Raw genomic sequence first — 25,264 nt, 5'->3', positions numbered from 1 at the left:
CAACAAACAGAATTGCGAAAATAATGACTGGTTCAAACAGGTTCCCAAATACTCTGTCACTCTTGTTGACAGCAAAGTCCCTTTTCAAGGAAAGGCAGTTCACTAAGCAGCCATATTGGCTACACCTCCAGGCCGCTATTTCGGGCATCCGAGACCAACTATGCCTATCTACTTGAATAGGGAAATACTGAACTCTCAAAAACTTAAAACTGCAAATCCTCATTTAAATATTTTCAACCCAGCAACAAAATCTGACAGGAACTGACCCATGGATTTGGTTTCTCACTCTCAAATAGCATCAAAAAAGCATATTTTTCAAGTTGATTCAGCCGTTGCACATGTGCAGTCCCAAGTGCATGTCTCAGGACATTACCCGTTTCTGTGGGAACCAAAGCCTCAGGCGGCAGATACAATGGTGTGATGTCTTTACCAATTGCCGGTTAGCTATTTCATTTATAAAGCGGGACTTGTTCTGCCATATTGCGCATTGCATTTTCTCCCACGTATAGTAATTTTAGTGAATTGTCTTGGTAGTACAGTGTTACTATTAGTCAGTCAACAAATAGTCCTGCCCCAAACGTGCGTCATTGGTTGAATCAGTGTTGCTATTATTGGGCAGGTTGTGATGCTCAAACAAACAGATCAGCATTTCTTTGCTGTACAGAGTCTGTTGCGTACACTTTTTTGTCAAACTATTGCTTACTTATAGATCTCTGCTAGGATACAAGAATGCATTTCAACATATTAAAAAACATGAATTTGCACAGCAGACACGGTGTCTTATAATATCTTACATAATAGATGATAACATTATATTGCATTCTTAAAGAGGCATATAAAACAAAGCAAGGATTTTTGTACATGTTGAGGCTATTAAATGTTGAGGAAATAAAACAATTACTACACACTCATGTATCTCAGGTTATTAGCTATTCAATGTTTCTTTGATCTGGATTGTAGCCCGGTGTCTTCTCTGGCTCACAATCATTTAGTTCAGCTGGGCATTAGCTGGCTTCCAGATTCAGAACTTGCTGCTCCCACGGCAGTCATTCTTAATATAATCTTCTGACAAATTCTTTTAAAATGGATGAAAGCAGAAGTTCCATCCTAGCAGACCTTTGGTAAACTAATCTCTCAATTTAGGAGCAATCGGTATTGTTCCCCTGATTCATTATCTTTGTGTAATAATTCATAATCCCTGACAAAGAATGGCTTTTCTCATAGCATCAATATTTAACCAAGCACTGCTTTTTCTGATAATGACCGAGTCAGAGTTAAGCCTCAATCAAGGGTAGGCAAATTGTCTGATTATATTTTCTATAAAACAGACGATATGACAGCAATGTCAAGTATTTCATTAGGCCATGGATCATCATTCCTGGAATATCAAGACTTGGAAACAGTTAAGGATGCATGGATTTTGCCTGAGTTTGTAAGATTTTGCTTAAGATTAGAGATCATGATTCAATATAATGTGATAATTTACTGAAATCCTCAATGTCAACAGAAAAGAGAGCTTTTTTGAAGGTGGCTAGAAAGTCATGTGATTTTAATGAAACTCCTGCTGAGCACATTTCTCCAGTGGCCCTCTCTCCACCTCCTCCAGCTGCACATATCTAGACATTTAACTATATGATGAAAAGTCTGGTCTGCAGCTTATTCTGCCTACAGAGAGGAAGAGACTGTCATTTAGGGGTGGGTTCCCCTCAAAAAACAACAAACCATACTGAAAAGTGGGAAAACCGCAGAAAAAAGTTTCATGTTTCATGTGTTGTTTCGTGTCGTTCCAAACCCATAAGACCTTTATTCATTTTTGGAACACAAATTAAGATATTTTTGATGAAGTCCGCAAGCTTTCTGACCCTGCATAGACAGCAACACAACTACCACTTTCAAGACCCAGAAAGGTAGTAAGGACATCGTTAAAATATCCCATTTGACATCAGTGGTTCAACCGTAATGTTATGAAGCTATGAGAATACTGTTTGTGAGCAATGAAAACAATTTCTTCTCTTCCGTGTCAGTCAACGCGTGTTCACAAGAGTACCACAATGCATGCAGCTGTGCCTTGTTTACATGCAGAGGAATGCACATGCATACGTAGTGGTACTGTTGTAAACATGCCTCGGAGACTGCCACGGAAAGGAAGAAATCTTTAAATAAAGTCGTAATTTTTGTTTTCTTTGCGTACAAAAAGTAATGTCATAGCTTCATAACATTACAGTTGAACCACTGATGTTACATGGACTATTTTAACAATGTCTTTACTATCTTTCTGGTCCTTGAACATAGTAGTTGTGTTGCTGTCTATGCAGGGTCAGAAAGCTCTTGGATTTCATCAAAAATATCTTTATTTGTGTTCCAAAGATAAATGAAGGTCTTACATGTTTGGAACGACATGAGGGTGGAGTAATTAATTACATAATTTACATTTTTGGGTGAACTATCCCTTTAACAACAGTCAGCCAATCAGATTAAAGGCTAGCCAGGTTGAAAGAGACACTGTGGTCTTATATAAATGTGATGCTCTCTGTATCTCAAAAAGACAGATCATTTCCTTCTATTTTAATTGTTACAGTGTAAACAAGTAGGAAACATCACTTTTGAGGGTTAGTAGTTAACATCTATGAAGCTATGAGAATACTGTTTGTGAGCAATGAAAACAATTTCTTCTCTTCCGTGTCAGTCAACGCGCGTTCACAAGAGTACCACAATGCATGCAGCTGTGCCTTGTTTACATGCAGAGGAATGCACATGCATACGTAGTGGTACTGTTGTAAACATGCCTCGGAGACTGCCACGGAAAGGAAGAAATCTTTAAATAAAGTCGTAATTTTTGTTTTCTTTGCGTACAAAAAGTAATGTCATAGCTTCATAACATTACAGTTGAACCACTGATGTTACATGGACTATTTTAACAATGTCTTTACTATCTTTCTGGTCCTTGAACATAGTAGTTGTGTTGCTGTCTATGCAGGGTCAGAAAGCTCTTGGATTTCATCAAAAATGACCTGCATGAAATGTATTAGGCTGAAAGGAAAACAGCTTGAAGGGTGTCATTGTAGTGGAATATATTCGGGCCATGTTTTGAAGTCCTGTATAATGAACAGGCCGCATCTTTAAAAGCCTCATACTGAAAACACTTTAATGAGCAAACATTTGTTTCGCTGTAAGAGAGAAATGCAGTTGATGAGGTCAGGCTTTAGAAACTGACTTTGTCCAAAGAAAATCGGCTACTGTGAAAATAGCCTTGTGTCAATGACCAGATAGGAAGTAAGCCACAAACTGGGAATTTAAGTCCTCTGGATAGTTTTATACATAACAGCAGGAGTTAATATGAGTAAGCAATTATAAATGTTGTCTATATACTTGCTTAAGCACTCAGACGACCCAGAGGGGGGTTGACAGGTACCTTTAGTATACCAGGTATTTACCTATCTAAAAATACCTGGAACAATAACACCGTGCAAAATCTGTTCCCCGTGTAAGCCATTTTAGTGAGACAACAGCATGCTTTCTGGGACGGAAGGAATGAGACAGCCAAGATTTTTTTCTGCTGTCATATGCAAAACAGTTCTATCTCTGTCTCTCCCTCCCTCTTTTTTCTGTCACTCCTCTCCTGTCTCGCTCCCACTCGCTCCTTCTCTTTCCTGTCCCGTTTCCCAGCCTGTCTCTATGGTAACAGAGCTCTCTCCGGCAGAGGAATATTCTTATGCAGGCTGGAAGGCTGGAAATAGGTCAGTGCTGAGACCCTGTTGGAGATTTTAAGGCGAGGTGGAGTCTTCCACACTACAAAGCCATCCTGTAGAGCAAATGAGGACTAACTGGGCCAGGATAGCCTATAGTGTGTGAGAGTTGATGGCTGGCCCATTCTAGCAAACTCATCCAGGACTGCCCATTCCATTGATATATCACTGGCTGTTTAATTGGCTATGACAGTGTGGTTTTTATTAGCTGTGCTGCTCCTGGAAAAGGCAGCACTCCCCAGTGCCCTCCTGTCTTAGTGAGTCATGCCTGCATACAGAACTTCAATAATACAGCTCAGACAAGCTCGCTTGTTGCTCTTGCAGACAGCATAGAAACAAAGGCATATGCTCGCCACTAAAAACTTGGGAGCAATTATAAAACAAGCTTTATGGCAAAACTTGGGAGCAATTATAAAACTGGCTTTATGGCACATACACAAAACTATTAAAGATATACTCTGGGTAAATGTATTTTATCACACATTAAAAAGCCAACCTTGCCAGTGACATACCACCAATCTTGGAACCTCTCTTGAAACCATGAGACGGGACCCTGTCCACAAGTAGTGACATCATGCAGTAAAGTTTACACTGGATGTTGAATTAGGTTTGCAAATGGAGATAGATAGTTATGTTATTTTGGGCAAACTAGCCCTTTCCTAAATAGTTTTCTCTTTCTTTATCATTTTATGCAAGCGCCCCCTTGCATCATTCTTTTTAATTTGCCTTCATAAGAGTCAATTGTTGTATTGCTTTGTTAATGAATCTGACTAAAAACTATTACCTTATGGTTAATAAGAATCCACTGTTTATGTATCAGACAAGAAAAAATAAAATAAAATAAAAAGAACCAGTCTATTAAAATATAATAGACTGATTATAAATGAGACCTTTCCCCAAAAATAAATAAATGAATGAATAAATAAATAAATAAATATATTTTTAAGAATTAGTTGTTTATGAATCAGTCTATTCACTACAAAGAACCAGCTCATGTAAGTCATTTGTTTATAATTTAGACTAAAATCTATTGACTTAAAAAACAAACAGTTCATAAGAATCAATAGTTTATGTATCAGACTAAAAAAAAAGTCATTAAAAAGAACCAGGCCATTAGAATCAACAGTTTCTAAAAAAAAAAAAAAAAAACTAGAAAATACTAAATAAATAAATAAATACATATATCCATATGAACCAACTCAAACCAGCTCATATGAATCAGTTGTTTAAGAATCAGTCTAAAAACTATTCACTACAAAGAACCAGCTCAACAGTTAATTGTTTATCAATCAGTCTAACAAACTATTCACTAAAAAGAAGCAACTTAAGTCGTTTGTTTGTAAATCTGTATTCACTGGTCGAACTGCATGATTATTTTTGCAGCTCAATAGAAAGACATTTCATGCCATTATTTTTTAATACATAACATTTGAATTGCATCACACTGAACACAGACTGCACACTCACATTCACATTTCAGATATGAAATATCATTTTTTTTTTACTGTGACACTGTAGATTTGGAGGTGGTGGTATAGATTCAGCAGCGGGGGAGCACTGCTGCTGAAAAGCGGTGCAGGAAACACTGATACACAGAAAACAAGCAAACAATTAAATAAATCTTTATATGTTGAACCTGGAGAAAACTTCTTGTCTTGAATTCAGATCTAAGATGCAGTAGCAGAAACAGAAAAAATGACAAAGAGTAAGTGTAAGAACAGCCTCTGCCTTGGGGGTTGTGTGACAGAAGTGGTTGTTTAAAACTACAGATTGGCTCATAAATCAGAGGATAGAGAGAGCAGACAGAGGGGTCCTGATAGAGGCAGACAGTGTCACCGACCAGAACTGACTCATATGGACACCACCCTTCAAAAAAAAATTAATAAATAAAAAAAAAACTCTTTGCATGCAATTTTCATTGCATTAATGCATCCCATCCCTCAGAGAATCACAGACTTGAGTTTAATCCATCGGGTTAATCCATTGGGTAGGACTATGCGTAAGCATTAAATAATTAGCATTAAGCTCATTGACCTGTAGCAAATGAATGTTGCTAACTAACCTTCTCACTGACTCCCTCTCTGAGCTGTCTACTTCCTGGAGATGTTGGTAGACAGGACCAGAATCTCTCGTTCCACCAATGGCATTGAGACATCCTCTGGTTATGGGTGGTGTTCTGCGAGATGCAGGCCGAAAAGCAGAACGAATCCTTTGATCTGGACTATGAGAGAGGGAACCACTCCTGTAAAATAAAATACACAACATATCATTGATTTGTGTTTTTGTGTTATTGCTAGGGTCATTTTGATCCCCAAGGAGAAATGATAAAACATTTGACAAGTGCATGCTTACTGAGGGATAAATAATAATAAGCTGTGGGGATTTCATTCTGCCAGAATTAAAAGCATCAGAAAACAAATGAATAATAACAACAACAACAACAATAATAATAATTATTATTATTCTAACTATTACTATTATTGTTTTTGTGCATTACTGGGGACTTTAAAAACCCCTACAAACAAACAAAACAACCAAATCAAAAAGAAGGTTTTATGTAAGAAAGAAAATAATATATTTACTTGAATACAGATATGGATAAGCAAATAAAAAAATAAACAGTACTGACTTTTTATATACTTTTACAGCTCTGTTCTGTTGGTGTGTTTTTTTTTAAAGGAAATCCTAAAATAGCACACATGACTCTGAACAAAGCAAAGCTGCTATACTCAATCTGATTTTCTGTCGCAGTCCATAGTATTCTTATGTTAAAAATGCTTTACACTCTCACTTTCTCTCTGTCTCCATCTGGTGTGCTGAATGTTTTACAAAGCAGGACATGCTTTCATAAAGCTCGCTGAGAAAGACACTGGGAATAAACGACACTAAGAAATGTAGGCTTTAGTCTACACACCTGTAGACTTCATTAAAACAACAACAACAAAAAAAATGATTTACTAGATACATTTCTTTTGTCATTGAAAAAGGGAGCACATTACCAATCAGTCACCTTGTTCCCAAATAGATATTTATGTGATAGTGCTAGGCAAACTACGGGGAGATGTTGTACATACGTTTCCACTGAATGGGGCCACATTAACATAGAGATTAATTGACCTATCAGACCGATGGCAGAAAGGAGCACACATTTGACTACTTGGTAAAAATAGCCCAAAGAGGAATTCATGCTCGATTTTAGATGAGTCTCCAACAGAGCGATAATTCACTGCATATTTAAATCCTTTCTTACCCTGAGTCAAGAGCAATCAGTTAGATTGTGATGATCATTTGAAGACATGAGCATTTGGGGAGGGATGGGATAGGGGGCAAAAGGCTGTTTGCCAACAAATTAAATGTCATCACTGAAAAAAAATACATATATATGATTGCAAGAGTGCACTGAGCCACAAACAGAGAGAGAGAGAGAGAGGAATCAGGGCTTAACGTTTATGAGGATTAAACAAGGCTGAAAGGATTTGTGTCTCTGCTATCACAGACCATCCCCAGCCCTCCATAAAACCCCTCCACAAACCACAACTCTTATCCACACACTGATGAGCCATCATTTAATACAACAGATCATTCATATCAGAAACCATTTTACTCAATGAATCATGACGTGTCATGTCATGATTATGAAGGTGTCATGTCAGTCTTATGCACACCCCTTCAAGTAAAGTGTTACCAATGAATTCAATAAAACATTCTATTAGACTCTAAAATGACCAAATAGCTCAATTTCAATGGACCCTTCTCTACCTAAAATACATTTTTGACCAATCCTACTTTAGGTTGCCGTTTAATATTTCAGACATGCCTTTTTGGTTTTAGATGACAAAATACTTCAAAATGATGTGGATTACAATATGTTTTGTCCCCCATTCCCATCAGAACACTTACTTATGCTTCAAGGTAAAATAACATCTATTCTTTCATGTACTGATTCAGGTTATTGTAGTGTTGATAGTAACTGAAGAGTTTGTGAATGTGTTTTGTTAATGTTATCAGAATTTGACAGTAAATGCACTTTTAATATTACAACCGTTTTCTATTTCAAATAAGTGCTGTTTTTATACTTTCCATTCATCAAAGAATCTTGAAAAAAAAACATTCAACATTGATAATAATAAAAAATGTTCCTTGAGCAGCAAATCAGCATATTAGAATGATTTCTGAAGGATCATTTGACTCTGAAGACCAGAGTAATGATGCTGAAAATTCAGCTTTGCATCATAGTAATTACATTTTAAAATGTAGTCAAATAAAAAACTGTTATTTTAAACTTTTCACAATATTACTGTTTTTACTGTATCTTTGGTCAAATATATGCAGTCTTAGTGAGCAAAAACAAAACATGAAGCTGCCATATTTTATTGCACCAGAGAACTGATTATATATGCTCTGCCATTGATGTTGTTGCTATTACAGAAGTGCATATTAATATATTGCCAGTTAGAATTATTATAATTTTCTTACTATTCAGTAATTGTATCATAGTCACTGGGTGCGCTGTAATGGATGGAAATGTAATTTCTCTCCTCAGTGCTTTTTAACAGAGACATGTGGATTTCATCCTGTATAATTACGTAACAATAATCATTGTCAAAATTTCTTGCCATTTTGGATGCCATTAAATTAGCATGAAAAAAGCTGATTTAGAAGGATAAAAAGATTTTGTGATGATTCATACCTGGGGTGTTTCCTTGTCAGTGTGCCTTGTGGACTGGTAGAGGCAGCAGTGCTTTGAACGAAACCAGACTCTCGAACATGCGGTGGCGAGGAACTTGTGGGTTTATAATACTGCAAAAGACACAACAAAGACAAATGTTAAACATTCTACATTGTCATCTAAACTCTTAATTAATACATTTTCAGTCCCAGTTGGATAATGTATCAAGCGTGCAAGAAGAGCTCAGGCTTCTGCTTGACTCTTCGCCTCGATTCTTGTCTTTGACAAAGAGTCGGTGGTCGGGGTTCCACTGATGTTCAGATAATCCAACAGACCTCTATGAAACCTGCAGACAAATCCAATTTAAATTTCACACCTTGAAAGACTTCCTCATAAAAAGCCATTTCTGCTTCAGGCAGAATGCACACAATGATCTAAATGTCAGAGAGATACTTAATCTCCTCCGCTATCCCACCTTCACTCCACAGTGTCGAGTGGAAGAGAAGAGAGAGAGGAAATATACAGGAGGAGGAGAACTGATGGCTGATGGGGGATCAGAGAAGGGCACTAGAGTCACTCTAATTGGATAATATAGCGCTTTCAGGACTATGTAAATCTAAGCAATGTCCCAATAGCTTCCTCTAATGGAACTCGTGTGGGAACAATATGTGCAGTGCAGAAGAGAACATATTGTTTTTTTTTTCTTTTACTTTCCTAATTTACATTTTGCAGATTGTTTTTTTCCCCCCAAAGCAACTTACATTGCATTCAAAGTATACATTTCAACAGTTGTATGCATTCTTTGGGAATGCCATGACTTTTCCACTGCTAGCACCAGACTCTACTGTTTGTGCTATAGGGAACACAGAAACTTTATTGTGACTACTTACAAACATGTTGATGTTTTATCAAGGGTAATTCACAAAAAGTGCTCACAATCTTGGACCGTATACAAGCAACAAACTGCTTGGAATTTTTGGAATAGAAGCTCATCAAACTGATATAGAAATATTGTCAATGCATCTGAGGAGGAATAAGCAGTGGGCAGAACACTTGATGTTTACACATCCCAAAAGGTAATGAGCATATTAGAGAAAAAAGTACTATACAAAAGAGCTGAAAATTGAGACTAAAATCTACAAAAGATTATTTCAAAATAGCACCTCAGACATCATAATGGCACATATGAAAGCCATATGAGTGAGTTCCTCACAGCGTGACTGTTATACAGTTAACAGGGGCGAATATATGGGATGTATGGGCAATAATGAGCTGTTACCACATGTCTGTGTTCAAAAGGTTTTTGATGGACCTGCTTTGAACAGAGTTGCATAAGGCTGAAAACATGCTGCTTAGGAGGGGATTTTAGTGTAATGGATGTTTTAATTTAACCATAATGACATGCAAGGCCATCACCTACTGTAGCTCGTGTGTGTGTGATCTGCATGATCTGTCCAAAGCTACTGTAGATGGTAATTGTTTTAAATGTCATTCAAGTGAAGAGTTTCTGTGGTAAATGTGTGGTAAGATGTGAATTGTTCTTCTTGCTCAGCCTCATTTTAGCCGCAAGTCAACAAATATTTCACACCTATAATAATCAAAATCTTTGTGGTATGCAGGGGCAAAGCAAACAACAAAAATTCACATTTACCTGGCACACACTAGCCTAAAATATCATTCTAGACAAGACAAGATGTGTGTTACCTGTGTGTTAATAAATGTTTGTTTATATGCCCATGGGCTGAACTTTCAGCGAACGGTGCACCAGAAAGAGTGAGAAGCTTATGAAATATATATAGAGGGAAAGGTTAGGACTGAATTTGAGATGGGATGGCAAAATATCTTACATCAGTAATCCACTGAGTTTCACAGATATTGCTAATAGAGGTATCTCTAATGCAGATATGTAAAACTCACTCCATCCTTAATTCAATGCAGTTCTTATGATTACTGAAAGAAAAAGCTGTTGTCATGGAAAAAAAGAACTAACATCATGTGTCAAAAGCTGGTCTTTCCTTGTCACTGGACTAGTTTTGATTGCTTTGGCTGGCATTTGCATGTCTGCATGACAGTGGGCAATTGCTGTAGAGATTAAACATCTCACTGGGTTTGAGTGACATTTAAATTACCACTGTGTTTACCATGCAAATAGCCTGTATCGGCTTATCTGTGATGGATCTGCTAGTTGGAGTGATTGAGAAAGTGATGAATATTAACCAAATCTCCCAACAGGACGCAGGGAAGGAAACACACTGTCTACAATCTCTAGGACACTGGACTGGCACACAGTTTCTGAGCTGGAAAGACAGAGAATGATGCAGTAATCACAAACCCTCAATGATGGACTAGCGTGACTACCATTATTAGTGTGTCTGTCCTCAGAGACTTGCACACCCTGAATGGCTGTGACAGAGCCTCGTTACAATGAGCTGAGCGATGTAAAGCTGTTCTTGCTTCTAATTGCTGATGAGGAGAAAAGCAGGAAATGTGATGGGATTTGTCTCAGAATCCCTTTTAACATGAATTTTCAGCGATCACATCATAATCAGATTTGACTATTTGACTACATTAATGACTCCATGAGTTTTGTGGCTTGTAGTCCAGTGGCTCTCAACGTTTTGACAATATTCAAATTCTAATATTCGAAGGCCCTCACATCTAAGCTGATATGTATCTAAACATAAACAACCTGAAAAACATGTCAGTTTAATGTTGTACATCACATTTTTATTATTTTTCTTTCAGCAATAAGATTAATTAAGATCATATTAATATGACTAAACTAAAAAAAAAAAATCTATTTTTTTGAGCAATCTGTATGCTAGCTAAACAAAATAAATAGATAAATCCATTAAAAATACAGTATAGTCTCTCTTTTTGCGAAAGTGGAACATAAATACTCATGACGCATCATACACTACAAATTTATGGTTTATCGAATCCTGTTCTGAATGTGAATGCTCTTCACACTTATACTGCCTGCCAAGAGAACGTAGCAAATCATGGCTTAGAGTTTCATGAACTATTTGGTCTGCCCACTGAATCTACCTAATATAATATAACCGAATATAACCAAATATAACCTAATATAACCTAATATAATATAATATAACCTAATATGTAGAATGTGTTTAAAAACGTATAATTAAATATTCGTACAGGTTATAGGCTAAGCTAGCCAACAGATTGGCTAACAATAAGCTAAACTAGCATGCTGAACTGTTAGCTTGCAAAACATAAGCTAACTAAAAATAATAATAATAATGATAATATTGAACAAGTGTATAATTACACAATCTATAGCTTAGGTTACATGTAACCATTGAAAAAAACAAAAAACATAAATAGCCATAATAACAGTTAAGACGGTGCACATCATAAAGTGATTTTAAATTATTTGTAATCAGGCACTGAATAAATTATGCATTAAAGTTTCTCTCAGGCAATGGAATCTCTTTGGGGTCTTATTTGTTTGCCAACTGTTCATGACAACAGCTATTACATAAAGTAATGTCTTTTGGGAATTTTCTTTAAAGGGTTAGTTCACCCCAAAATGAAAAGTCTGTCATTAATTACTTACCCTCATGTCGTTCCAAACCCGTAAGACCTTCGTTCATCTTCGGAACACAAATTAAGATATTTTTGATCAAATCTGAGAGCTTTCTGAACCTCCGTAGACATCAATGCATCTGTAATGTTCCCAGGTCCAGAAACGTAGCATGGACATCCGTAATTTTACGAAGCTACGACTTTTTGTGCGCAAAGAAAACAATAATACCAACATAATTTATTCAACAATTCTTCCCCCCGAGTATTCTCGTAACTTCATAAAATTACGGTTGAACCACTGATGTCACATGGACTATTTTACAGATGTCCTTGCTACGTTTCTGGACCTGGGAACATTACAGTTGCATTGCTGTCTACGGAGGGTCAGAGAGCTCTCACATTTGATCAAAAATATCTTAATTTGTGTTGCGAAGATGAACGAAGGTCTTACGGGTTTGGAACGACATGAGGGTGAGTAATTACTGATAGAATTTTCATTTTTGGGTGAACTAAACATTTAAAAAGAAAATCCTTTTGACATGTCCTCCCCAGGCTTCCTGTTTCAATAGGCATTGAGTCATAACAGAAAACTTAATTTTCCAAAAAAAAAATTCATAGGGTATTTTAAAAGTCTGATCACACTAGTAGAGTAGTGAGGCAAGATATAAATGCAATCCACTTCAAGAATATACTATCTGGATACAAAACATACATTGATGCGAGGCATAAAAGGGGCCAGAGGTGCTTACTTTTTGGAGCTGCAGGCCTTGCTGAGGCCTAAGGCTGGGTTTAGGGGCCAGGCTGGAAGAGTTGAGGTTGTAGTTTTTCTGGCTACGGCTCTCTTTCAAGTGTGCCTGGAGCTTTTCCCTCCTTCTCCTGTAGGGGGCAGCATCATTAGTTAAGAATCCAAAATACCATGGGCTAGCAGACTCATTCACATGCGAACACATCACCCATCATCTGTAAGAATATGTTCTGACAGTTAAGACAGCCCATAGTTATTTTCCTGGGAGATAAAATAATTACTGGTGCACTTAAATGTCACTACATCATTGTTTGATTTTTCTTCTGTCAGTTTGCTCACTCATTGTATCATGTGTTATATTTAAATTGCTGGGCTGTTCCGCACACCCCTTCTTGCTTCTAGGAGCTCTGACTTGCAGTCAGTTGCTCTTACTGATGCTTATCTCAACTCATGGGTGAAATATGGATATACTGTATACTCAATCGCCTGGATCAGATCCATCACAATTTCAGTGTAATGTGACTATTATTACCCCTTTCCTACTCATGCCAACAAAATACAGCATTTTAAAGCATCATAGACACTCTCCCGGGGCTATTACAAAGGCAGGCATTTTAATTATTCTGCTTCCTAAGATATTTAAATTTGGCCAAATTATAAGGCAGCAACACATGCATCCAGAGTTTTCACCGGATATTGTCATCTGAACAAGTAACAAGTCTGCCACTTTTGTTCTGACCAACTGAGAAAAAAAAGCATTACAGTAAATCGCTCTACCAATGCTGATTAAATCTAACGATCAGTTAGCTCATATCACATCAAACCGTGCAAATTATTATTGTTATACTTTGTTCTCAAATTGTTAATGTTAACAACATCAGCATTGCGTGACTATGTGTATATAGTGTGTATTATAGGGATGTAACGATATCAAAATCTCATGATATGATAATATTGTGATATAAAGTCCACGATACGATATTTATTGCGCTATTTAAAAAAAAAATAAAAATGAAGAATTGAAAAAAATGATATTTTCTACATTTTAAAGTTAAATTGTTCTATCTAATGCACTTTGAGAGTTCAAAATTAAGAGCTCCAACCCATGTTCTTAACTAAGAAAACTTAAGTCAGAAAAAAGTCAGTGAATTACCTTGTACCTGAACTTTAAAGGGTACTCAACCCTCTTTTTATTTGTGAAATACGGTCTCAGTCTAAATTTAATTGACACTGGTGTTTTAGGAAGCCAAACAAATTTGAATATAATAATAATAACAACAACAATGACAGTAGTAGCATATTGTAAAACAATTGCACTGTAAAATAAATGAAAATGAATATTTCATAGGTATTTAATTTCTGCTTTACACTACAGTAGGGAAATTACAATACTTCTTTCCTAATTTCTAGACTTGAAAGAGATATTTTGAATTTGGACTATAGTAACGTTACCCATTTAAACCTCTAGCTGTCAGCAATTCATGCTGCACTTTTAAGCTGGATGGAATTTTGATGGAAATGGCAGTGACGTTAGAGCTTTTATTTTGAAGGGAACGTAGCTTCAGTGAAAATACAAAAATGCGTCTCACTACAAATCTAGTGAAATGCTGTAATCATCTGCCGCGAAAATAAAGCATAAAGTATTCCTAAACGTGCGCTAAACTCACAGCATATGCAATAAACGAGTTCACTGCATTAATTCACTGTGAACAGCGGATCACGAGCTGATCGCCTCAACAATGTGTGTGCTTCGCTTTGGAACACGCTGCAAAAAAGACTTGATGAAAGGATTAAGCCATATTGTGCTTTCAGTTTTAGTTCGTTTGACAGATACTGTGCCAAGGCATAATGGCTTAAAACAAATATATTTTTGCCCAGAAGGCCTATTGTTTCATATCGTCATGTGACCACGATAATATCGAGTTTTGCTATCGTGATATTGCGATATTGATAATGTAGATTTCAATTTCTGTACAGTCTAATCTCTAATTGTCATACCATTCAAATTTCATATTAAGAAATTCTTTTAACCCAAAAAGCAAATTATTCTTCCTTCGAACTGGTTCTCTTTAAAACACAAATCATGTGTAATCCCAGGCTATCTGTAATCAGATGCACATTTAAAACTGGAATAATTTAATTTCAGTCACGTGTTTCATAAACACATAATCCTTTCTGGATTACAATCCGCCATCAAAATGATAAATTTAATTATTCCAGCTGCTGCAGAAAAGGTTAGTAATAATCCGCCACCTGCAGGATCCTCACATGCGATATATAGCCTACTAGCCGGGACTCCTTCTTTATGTTTACAGACGTGATGAAACTAATGTAAGTTCAACTTTTAAAAAAACATGTCTCAAGATTTTATGGCGGTTTTCCCCCATCCCACTGTATCTCATGTTTTTAAATGAAGAAAGTAGCCTACTCTTTGTGATTGCTTTTCGGTCCTTTGTATTTAACTATACATACACGCATGGTGCTGTTTTTTTCTAATTGTTTAAGCAACTTCATTAATTATATATGGTTTATAAACATTATTTTAAACATTATGCATTTTTTTTCAAAGATTATTAAAGTGTTATTTTATTACACTTTGAAGAAACGTGCATTATGTTTTGCTCGATGTGCCCTCTTGTGGCCTCAGGAGAGAAGCCAAAAGCTTTTTTCCCCATAACTGAAATTATGCCTTTTAAATTCTAATATAATTTGAATTTTGATAATATTTAAGTGGAAAATTCGAATGTAGTTTTTCAGTCATTTTGACAGCCCTATTGATTACTACCGAAGCTTAGAAGCTCAAAAAATGGTATTCGGACCAGCCCTACTTTTAACAAATGCATTTTTAAATACAATTAGCATCTCTGAGGAGCTAAAAGGGGGAAAACAGTCATCTTGAGCCTATAATGACTGTGAATATACACTGAACAAAATTGTAAACGCAACGCTTTTGTTTTTGCCCCCATTTTTCATGAGCTGAACTCAAAGATTTAAGACTTTTTCTATGTACACAAAAGGCCTATTTCTCTCAAATATTGTTCACAAATCTGTCTAAATCTGTGTTAGTGAGCTCTTCTCCTTTGCCGAGATAATCCATCCACCTCACAGGTGTGGAATATCAAGATGCTGATTAGACAGCATGATTATTGCACAGGTGTGTGTGCTTTAGGCTGGCCACAATAAAAGGCCACTCTAAAATGTGAAGTTTTACTTTATTGGGGGGGGGGGGGGGGTCCGAAAACCAGTCAGTATCTGGTGTGACCACCATTTGCCTCACGCAGTGCAACACATCTCCTTCGCATAGAGTTGATCAGGTTGTTGATTGTGGCCTGTGGAATGTTGGTCCACTCCTCTTCAATGGCTGTGCGAAGTTGCTGGATATTAGCAGGAAGTGGAACACGCTGACGTATACGCCGATCCAGAGCATCCCAAATATGCTCAATGGGTGAGTTGATCAGGTTGTTGATTGTGGCCTGTGGAATGTTGGTCCACTCCTCTTCAATGGCTGTGCGAAGTTGCTGGATATTGGCAGGAACTGGAACACGCTGTCGTATATGCCAATCCAGAGATGGGCCACTCGATCCACAACGTTGACATCAGCAAACCGCTCACTTACACGACGCCATACACGTTGTCTGCCATCTGCACTGTACAGTGAAAACCGTGATTCATCCGTGAAGAGAACACCTCTCCAAAGTGCCAGACGCCATCGAATGTGAGCATTTTCCCACTCAAGTCGGTTATGACGACGAACTGCAGTCAGGTCGAGACCCCGCTGAGGATGACGAGCATGCAGATGAGCTTCCCTGAGACGGTTTCTTACAGTTTGTGCAGAAATTCTTTGGTTATGCAAACTGATTGTTGCAGCAGCTGTCCGGGTGGCTGGTCTCAGATGATCTTGGAGGTGAAGATGCTGGATGTTGAGGTCCTGGGCTGGTGTGGTTACATGTGGTCTGCGGTTGTGAGGCCGGTTGGATGTACTGCCAAATTCTCTGAAACGCCTTTGGAGATGGCTTATGGTAGAGAAATGAACATTCAATTCACGGGCAACAGCTCTGGTGGACATTCCTGCAGTCAGCATGCCAATTGCACGCTCCCTCAAAACTTGCGACATCTGTGGCATTGTGCTGTGTGATAAAACTGCACATTTTAGAGTGGCCTTTTATTGTGGCCAGCCTAAGGCACACCTGTGCAATAATCATGCTGTCTAATCAGCATCTTGATATGCCACACCTGTGAGGTGGATGGATTATCTCAGCAAAGGAGAAGTGCTCACTAACACAGATTTAGACAGATTTGTGAACAATATTTGAGAGAAATAGGCCTTTTGTGTACATAGAAAAAGTCTTAGATCTTTGAGTTCAGCTCATGAAAAATGGGGGCATAAACAAAAGTGTTGCGTTTATAATTTTGTTCAGTGTATTTGTCTCAATTAAATAGTTGAAACTAGCCTGTAAAAGCTGAATAGTAAAAGCACCAGCAGCAGTGCATTCGATGCATGCCATGGGCCAAAAATATTTTAATTCATTCCTGTTGGAAAGGTGGCCAGTAGAATTGTGGGTGCTTTTATGGGAAAGTAATTACGTCCCCACCTCCAGTCATTATGTTTCTGGGTTTCCATAGCAGTCACTCTTTCCTCTAGTTTGTTATATTGTGCCTTTCTTTCAAATGATATGCTCTGGGGTACAGCTCAAGCTTTGATAAATTCTGAGGTCCACTTACTTGTTCCGACAGTAGAGAGCTATGCAGAGTGTGCCTAGAAAGCTGATCCCCATGGCAATACATGTGATAGACATCACTTGTCTTTTGTACACCTCCTTGCTCTCTGTTGGGACGAAACAAACAAGGAGGAAAAACATGAGCAAAACATTAATTGCTATACAAAAACAAGTATGTAGCAGTGGTGTTCCGTCCATATAAGCTGCGAATGCTCCGCATACCCAGGCCATTTGAGAGAAAAAGTTAACGGGATAATTCATATAAACATGATTATAAGTTGATCCCTTGTCATTTGAAATGTAACTTAAAGCTTAAAGAGTTAGGAAGTACGTAAAATGATTTTTTTGCCAAACGGCAGTAATTTTCTTTAAATCTATGTCAGTTATGGTTGCTACCTGGCGAGCGGATTCTCTGCAGCTTTCTCGCCTCCGCTCTGTTGCTATGACTCGTCAGGATTACAACATGTTCTCAGTGATTTGCTGGTCTGCGGCAGATTTAATGCGCGAGGTAAGCTGTTCGCGAAGCGCTCGCCCAAGATCTCGATTGCAGAAAATTACATTGTGTTTGATGCAAAACCAACTCGACTGAATCAAAAGAAAAAAAAACACTAACTGTATATTTTTATTTTCTCAAGCACAGCAAATTTTAAAAGTCCACTGAACAACTTACATTTTTGGTCATAGACAACATATGTTGAAGATATACATTATTGTCAACGTTATTGAACGTTATAAAAACGTGGGCTATATAAAATTTGAATAATAACAAACATTATATTGTTTTGCGTATGCTCGTGTCGCTTACAGTTGAAGTCCTTCTCTGATTTTATTATTGTTTGCAAGGTTGCAACGTTACTTTGCAATATTTTAAATACAGGTGCATCTCAATAAATTAGAATGTCATGGAAAAGTTCATTTATTTCAGTAATTCAACTCAAATTGTGAAACTCGTGTATTAAATAAATTCAATGAGTAGTTTAAGTCTTTGGTACTTTTAATTGTGATGATTTTGGCTCACATTTAACAAAAACCCACCAATTCACTATCTCAACAAATTAGAATACTTCATAAGACCAATAAAAAACATTTTTAGTGAATTGTTGGCCTTCTGGAAAGTATTTTCATTTACTGTACATGTACTCAATACTTGGTAGGGGCTCCTTTTGCTTTAATTACTGCCTCAGTTCGGCGTGGCATGGAGGTGATCAGTTTGTGGCACTGCTGAGGTGGTATGGAAGCCCAGGTTTCTTTGACAGTGGCCTTCAGCTCATCTGCATTTTTTGGTCTCTTGTTTCTCATTTTCCTCTTGACAATACCCCATAGATTCTCTATGGGGTTCAGGTCTGGTGAGTTTGCTGGCCAGTCAAGCACACCAACACCATGGTCATTTAACCAACTTGTGGTGCTTTTGGCACTGTGGGCAGGTGGAAAATGAAATCACGTATCATAACATAACTACGTGTAAACCATATTTGGCGGTTTTTACTTGGAAAACCAGCTATATTTTTCTTGCATTCGAGTAACAATGGATAAACCTGAAATGATAGAAGAAGGATTGGAGATTAATTTCATTTACAAATAAGGTAGGAAATGTGCATACTTTCAAATCGACACCTGCCACGGTGTTTCTTATTTGCCATCTGTGATCCTTTTTGCGTGTCCTAAAAAAAGGGGGGGGGGGTCTTATCACTCAGCATACCCAGTTAAAAAAAGTCACCTCTTGCCACTGGTATGCAGCACATATGAAGATGCATCTACAGAGAAACAATGACAATGAATGCAGCACATCACTGAATATTTGCTGCTGTAATAGAGGTGGCCTGGGATAAGAGAATAAAACATGGCTGGCTGCACTAGTGGGAGCTTGATTTTCCAGAATGCTAGTTTGCAATGCGGCGAAACCCCCTATGTAACTGTCAGGGAGTCGTGAAACTGAATTGCTGAAAAGAAGCGAGTAATAGATGTTGTTATATATTTATTTATTTATTTATTTTGTGGGGATGGATGGCACAGGACAAGTGTTCAAACCTAAATGGACACTATTAAGTGTGAAAAATAGCAGCTGTCATTTCTCATATGAAAGAGTAAATCACGCTTGTCTTCACAACTGTTAATAGGCAATCAATCAGATTATACTCAGACACAACACACTCTACAAGAGCTGCCACTAACTTTACACTGAATACACTGGAGTATAATGAATGTGTCAGCTACATGACTAGTAATAAAGCAATTGTGAGTTTTACAAGGTCAGACTCAAAGCAGTGTTAACCTTGCAGGTGAAATTAACATGGTAAAGTCATCATGGCTACCCAAAGTAATATAATACTCCCTTGAGTGCATTTTAGTAACCTGCCCAGGCAGTTATTTCATATGGAAGTTAGGGCTGTGCAAAAAATCAAATGTGATTTTCATGTGCATCTCGTCAGTAAAGCCGCTCCTGTGATTAGTAGTAAATCTCCAGCACGTGCTTTCAGATGGAGCGGCATTTACTACACAGAGCCGTAGTTCACTGACAAGCAGAGGCGGACAGTAACTAAGTACATTTACTTGAGTATTGTACTTAAGTACACTTTTTGAGTATCTGTACTTTACTTGAGTATTATTTTTTCTGGGAACTTATGACTTTAACTTCACTACATTTGAAAGACAAATATTGTACTTTTCACTCCACTACATTTCTATCAAGGTCCTCGAAGTAGAAAGTCGTTGTGCACACACTGTCAGAGCTGTGTGAGATCACTACCATCCTGCTTTTGTGGGGGAGGGTAGGGGTGTTAAATACATTTTGTTGTTTTCCCCATAGGTTTTTAAAATTCTAAAAGCTCTTTATTCCAAATATACTACAAGCTAGTCAGTGTATTCAGCAGGTGTAATATATTCTAAGTTGCTTCAGAAGTATTGTAAGTACTACTACGTACAACAATAAAACAGTGCATTGACATAAAAAAGGAAATGTACTTTTGGTACTTAAGTACTTTTAAAAGCAAGTACTTCTGTACTTTTACTTAAGTAAAAATCTGTCTTTACAACTTTTACTTGTAATGGAGTAATTTTTGACCAGCAGTATCTGTACTTTCACTCAAGTAATGGAGTTGAGTACTTTGTCCGCCTCTGCTGACAAGCTACACAAAATCGCGTTCAAAATCGCAGGCCATTCATTGCCGATTTTGAATGCGATTTTGTGTAGCATGTCAGTGAACTACGGCTCTGTGTAGTAAATGCCGTATCTGTCTGAGTATAATCTGATTGATTGCCTATTAACAGTTGTGAAGACAAGCGTGATTTACTCTTTCATATGAGAAATGACAGCTGCTATTTTTCACACTTTATAGTGTCCATTTAGGTTTGAACACTTGTCCTGTGCCATCCATTTACTACTAATCACAGGAGCGGCTTTACTGATGAGATGCGCATGAAAATCGCATTCGATTTTTTGCACAGCCCTAAAGTAATAGGCATACAGCTTTGAAAGGGTAAGGACCAAAATCTCCAAAAATATAAGTCAAGATTGTGTTTCAATAATGTTGTATTATTTTAAATCAGGAATACAATCTGACAAAAAAAGTGACATAAAAAAATCAAGGCTAGAGTAAACTCGAAAACTAGCATTATTATAACTATTACAGTATAATTGCTATTATATTTATTAATATTTTGAATTGTGTATACTATGATTTTAATTTTAATTGCAGTTTTAGTGATTTTGTCATGTGCTTTTCTCGTTTTTATTATTTTATTTATTATTTCTAGCTTTATCCTATACCCATCATATTGAGTTTACTCATTCATATTTCCATGGGTGGTCCTTCTCCTCCTCCTTATAGTGTCGCTGGTAATATAGATATAATAGATTACCCAACGGAAGTCCACTAACTTGCAGAAAAGATCAATAAATGAAAGTGCAAAACCGTGTGAAAGTAATCAAGCATTGCTCAGTTTTCATTATTTATATATTCCATGTCATGCTTTACAAATTGACTTATTATTCTTATGCCATTATATGTCCATCACATAGTTAAAGTGAATGGAAACCCTGGAATACAAAAAGCATAAAAAGGGAGGAGGAGAGATAAGAGGAGGTGGGATGTATTAGCACATCCTCTCTTTACATTCTGTGCCCTCTCCTAGACATTACCTCATCCTCTTTCACATATCATTGATCCTCTCAAAGACAAGAGAGTGATGAGCAGGAAAAGTGTTAATGTATGTTAATTTATTCATTCTTTTATTCGAGTCTGCTATTAATGCCCATACTTTTACACATATCATCAATGCTCTCGAAATATCCAAGTCTAGCATGTCTCTGTACAACGAAAAAAAGGAACATTTTATTTCTACATCGAATTGAAAACTCAGTTGCACAGAAAACCCCATTAAAAAGCAGTGGCGGCTCGTGGGTTTTAAGAAAGTGAACACTCGATGGTGACTGGCTAATTTTTTTTACCAACGGAGGCACGAGAGCTCACCTCTCCCCCGGCCTCCCCCTTCCTTTCTATATCACCTAGCGGTTGTATTTACATCAGCAGATTCGGCACATTCGCGATAGAAAAGCGGCGCTTTCATGTTATGGTATTACAACTCTGAAATTACAAACAAAAAAATACACATTCTGAGACATGAACTGAAATGAATTGTGAATTTTATTAACATTAAATCGTCCTCCTCCCATTTTCACCTCAAAATTGTGGGGAAGCTGTGCCTGCCCTGCCTCCCCCGACGAGCCGCCACTGTTAAAGAGACTGTTTGCTTTTACATTTATGCAGTATATTTGATTAGTTTTATAAATCCAAATCCAGCTAGAGCCAGCTTTTGTTTGATAAGTATTATTATTATGATGATGATTATTATTAGGATGCCCATATAAAACACTGGAGTGTCGTTGGTCAGCTTCATTACTGATAGATGAAAAAAGTTCTTCCACATTCTAGAAAAATAATTTTTTTTGTAAAAGCAAATCAATGATCTCAAATATCTAATTAGGGCAATTCCACTTATAATTGGGGAGCAACAGGTTATTTATCTCAATTACATGGTAACTGGTGCAGTGCTATGAGAAACTCCAGTGTGAGTAATTGTAAGGTGCCCACAGACAGAAAATGTAGCCAAGACTACAAGAAATGCATCCTACTAATGACACCCACTGCACTCGGGATACTTCACTGCTCAGCAGCACATTACTTTGCTTGAGACATTTTCTATATATATAGAAAATATATATTTTATTCAGCAAGGATGCATTAATCTAATCAAAAGTGACGGTATATTTTAGCATTTAAAATGCTAAAAAAAACACTTCAAATAAATGTTGTTCAAAAAAGTATTGCAGTAATATTAAGAATTCCAGTTCCAGCAAAAAATGATTAAGAAGTGTTCATATTTTCAACACTGATAATAAGAAGTCTTTGAGCACCAAATAAACATATTAGAATGATTTCTGAAGGACAATGTGATACTGAAGAATAGATGCTGAAAATAGAACTGAAGTAATAGATGCTGAAAATTCAGCTTTGCATCACAAGAATAAAAAATGTAAATTAAAATCTATTAAACAGAAACGTTATTTAAAATGTTTATATTTCACAATATCACTATGTCTTTGATCAAATCAATGCAGTATTGTTTAGCGTAAAGCCATTAAAACTTTTAAAGGTATTATAAAGTGCATTATAAATACACTTTGTTTATAAAGAGACACTCCTAAATAAATAGATAAATAAATAGTCACTATACGAGTAGTTTTTCAAATAATACAGATTTTGCTCCATTGCCCTGACAGTTCTGTCTAGACATTTCTTTTTTGACATGTAATACACACCATTGAATGACAGCAATACAGTGGAATCTGTTTGTTGGTTTTCTATTTATCTTTACACATCAGTACATAGAGCTCGTCTTTTTGGTTTCTGACCTGTCATGTCTGAAAGTAAACAGAAGTATGGTGTTTTTCAGAAGTCACGCTTGTGAATTAATCAAGTTTGTGTGTAAGTGTGATCTGAGTGTGCACTTTTTAGCAGAGGTACCAGACATGTTCTGAGCTAGCCATGCTTGCCTAATAACCATGACTGAACTGCATAATGATTAAGACACCTGACATTTTAGTGGTGCTGCAGCCAGGCATCTCAAAGACAGATCAAAATTTTCGACCCCTTCATGTACACACACAACTTCAACACTTAATATTTCCATATTTCCATTTCCATTCACAAAACACTGGGGTCATATTTGTGCAAAACTTTGGGTATTATTTACGAAACGAAACACCCACAATCCAGCATAGAATGTAAATCTGTAAATGTAATTTAACCAATTATTCTTTTCAGATTGTTTTCAGAGCAAACATTTATCCTTTCTATGCAAATGAGGCTTATTATAGATATGCACGCTATTTGCCTGGCATAATTAACATTGTATTTTAACTTTGTAACTTTTTACATGTTTATTTAGAAGAGACATTTGTGTACATTTTCTTGCAATCATGGCAGCAGTAATTAAAAAAATAACTGATATATCCAGACATGAGTTACTGTAGGCATCTGGATTGCAGTTGTGTAGCAATGTAGCAATGCTGTATAGTTCCAGCAAACTATGCTAGTGATAGTCATCCACAGCAAATAGGGATTGCACTATGCAAACAGCACCCAGCCCTAATTTCTTAGGTGTTTTTATGCTGTTTACTGATTTGAATAATTATTTTAGTGAAAAGAGTGTGAACAGCTCATGCAAACCTATGGTGATATTAACAGGTGCAACTCATTCTTTGTGAATTCCCCTTAGAATTGACCCACAAGCAGTCAATCTGTAGAATATACATCTACATACACCACAAGACTGAACTGTAACATGGTTTCTTAAGTAAGCAGTTAAGATACAATAAAGAGTCTATTCAACTCTGCAAAGGAAAATATCCTGTCAGTTCAGAGCTTAACAATGAGGACGGCCCACTGAAATGGCATCTTACATTTGTTGATCTTGTTCATGTTTTTATACCTTGAAAATTAAATGAAATTTAAACTCATTACTAAGGTAACATTATCTAGATAGATAAATTAATTATAAATAAATCAATGTCGTGCATCACGTGACATCATATGCCATAGCTTGAATAAAAATGTAAATTCTGTGCGTCTATTTTTATTTTTGTATTTTTTGCTTGTTTAAAAAAAAAACTTTCTTTCTTGCAAGTATAGTCCACATTTTTTTTCTAGGCAGGGCAAGTAAAAATCAAATGCTGAGCTTAGTATCGTGTAGCGATGATAGTCAGAGATATCGACGATAGCAGATGTCTTTGTCGATAGTCAAGACGATATTAGGCTCATTCTCCTATTAATGTATTGAATAAAAATAATAATAATTATAATAATTATTATTATTATTAGGCGGCCCCGCTTTTTCATTCAGCACTGTATTTCACGAAACGAAACACCCACAATCCAGCATAGAATGTAAATCTGTAAATGTAATTTAACCAATTATTCTTTTCAGATTGTTTTCAGAGCAAACATTTATCCTTTCTATGCAAATGAGGCTTATTATAGATATGCACGCTATTTGCCTGGCATAATTAACATTGTATTTTAACTTTGTAACTTTTTACATGTTTATTTAGAAGAGACATTTGTGTACATTTTCTTGCAATCATGGCAGCAGTAATTAAAAAAATAACTGATATATCCAGACATGAGTTACTGTAGGCATCTGGATTGCAGTTGTGTAGCAATGTAGCAATGCTGTATAGTTCCAGCAAACTATGCTAGTGATAGTCATCCACAGCAAATAGGGATTGCACTATGCAAACAGCACCCAGCCCTAATTTCTTAGGTGTTTTTATGCTGTT

General features: G+C 36.7%; 1 protein-coding gene across 1 annotated transcript in view; it reads right to left on the bottom strand.

The window, feature by feature from the left end:
• Positions 1–25,264, bottom strand: part of LOC107557971 (pro-neuregulin-3, membrane-bound isoform-like) — a 322,432-nt gene that overhangs the window by 1,683 nt on the left and 295,485 nt on the right. The window contains exons 5-8 of the mRNA XM_016241569.1: positions 17,432–17,534; positions 12,714–12,840; positions 8,437–8,546; positions 5,809–5,988 (exon numbers count right to left, since the gene is read on the bottom strand). Coding sequence (XP_016097055.1) covers positions 5,809–5,988; positions 8,437–8,546; positions 12,714–12,840; positions 17,432–17,534 — 520 coding nt within the window. The remainder of the gene's footprint in view (positions 1–5,808; positions 5,989–8,436; positions 8,547–12,713; positions 12,841–17,431; positions 17,535–25,264) is intronic.

The sequence above is a fragment of the Sinocyclocheilus grahami genome, unplaced genomic scaffold (assembly GCF_001515645.1).
Source record: "Sinocyclocheilus grahami isolate Dianchi unplaced genomic scaffold, SAMN03320097.WGS_v1.1 scaffold626.1, whole genome shotgun sequence".
NCBI lineage: Eukaryota > Metazoa > Chordata > Actinopteri > Cypriniformes > Cyprinidae > Sinocyclocheilus > Sinocyclocheilus grahami.
The sequence above is the reverse complement of the archived record's forward strand: the minus strand, read 5'-3'. Positions and strand labels throughout refer to the sequence as shown.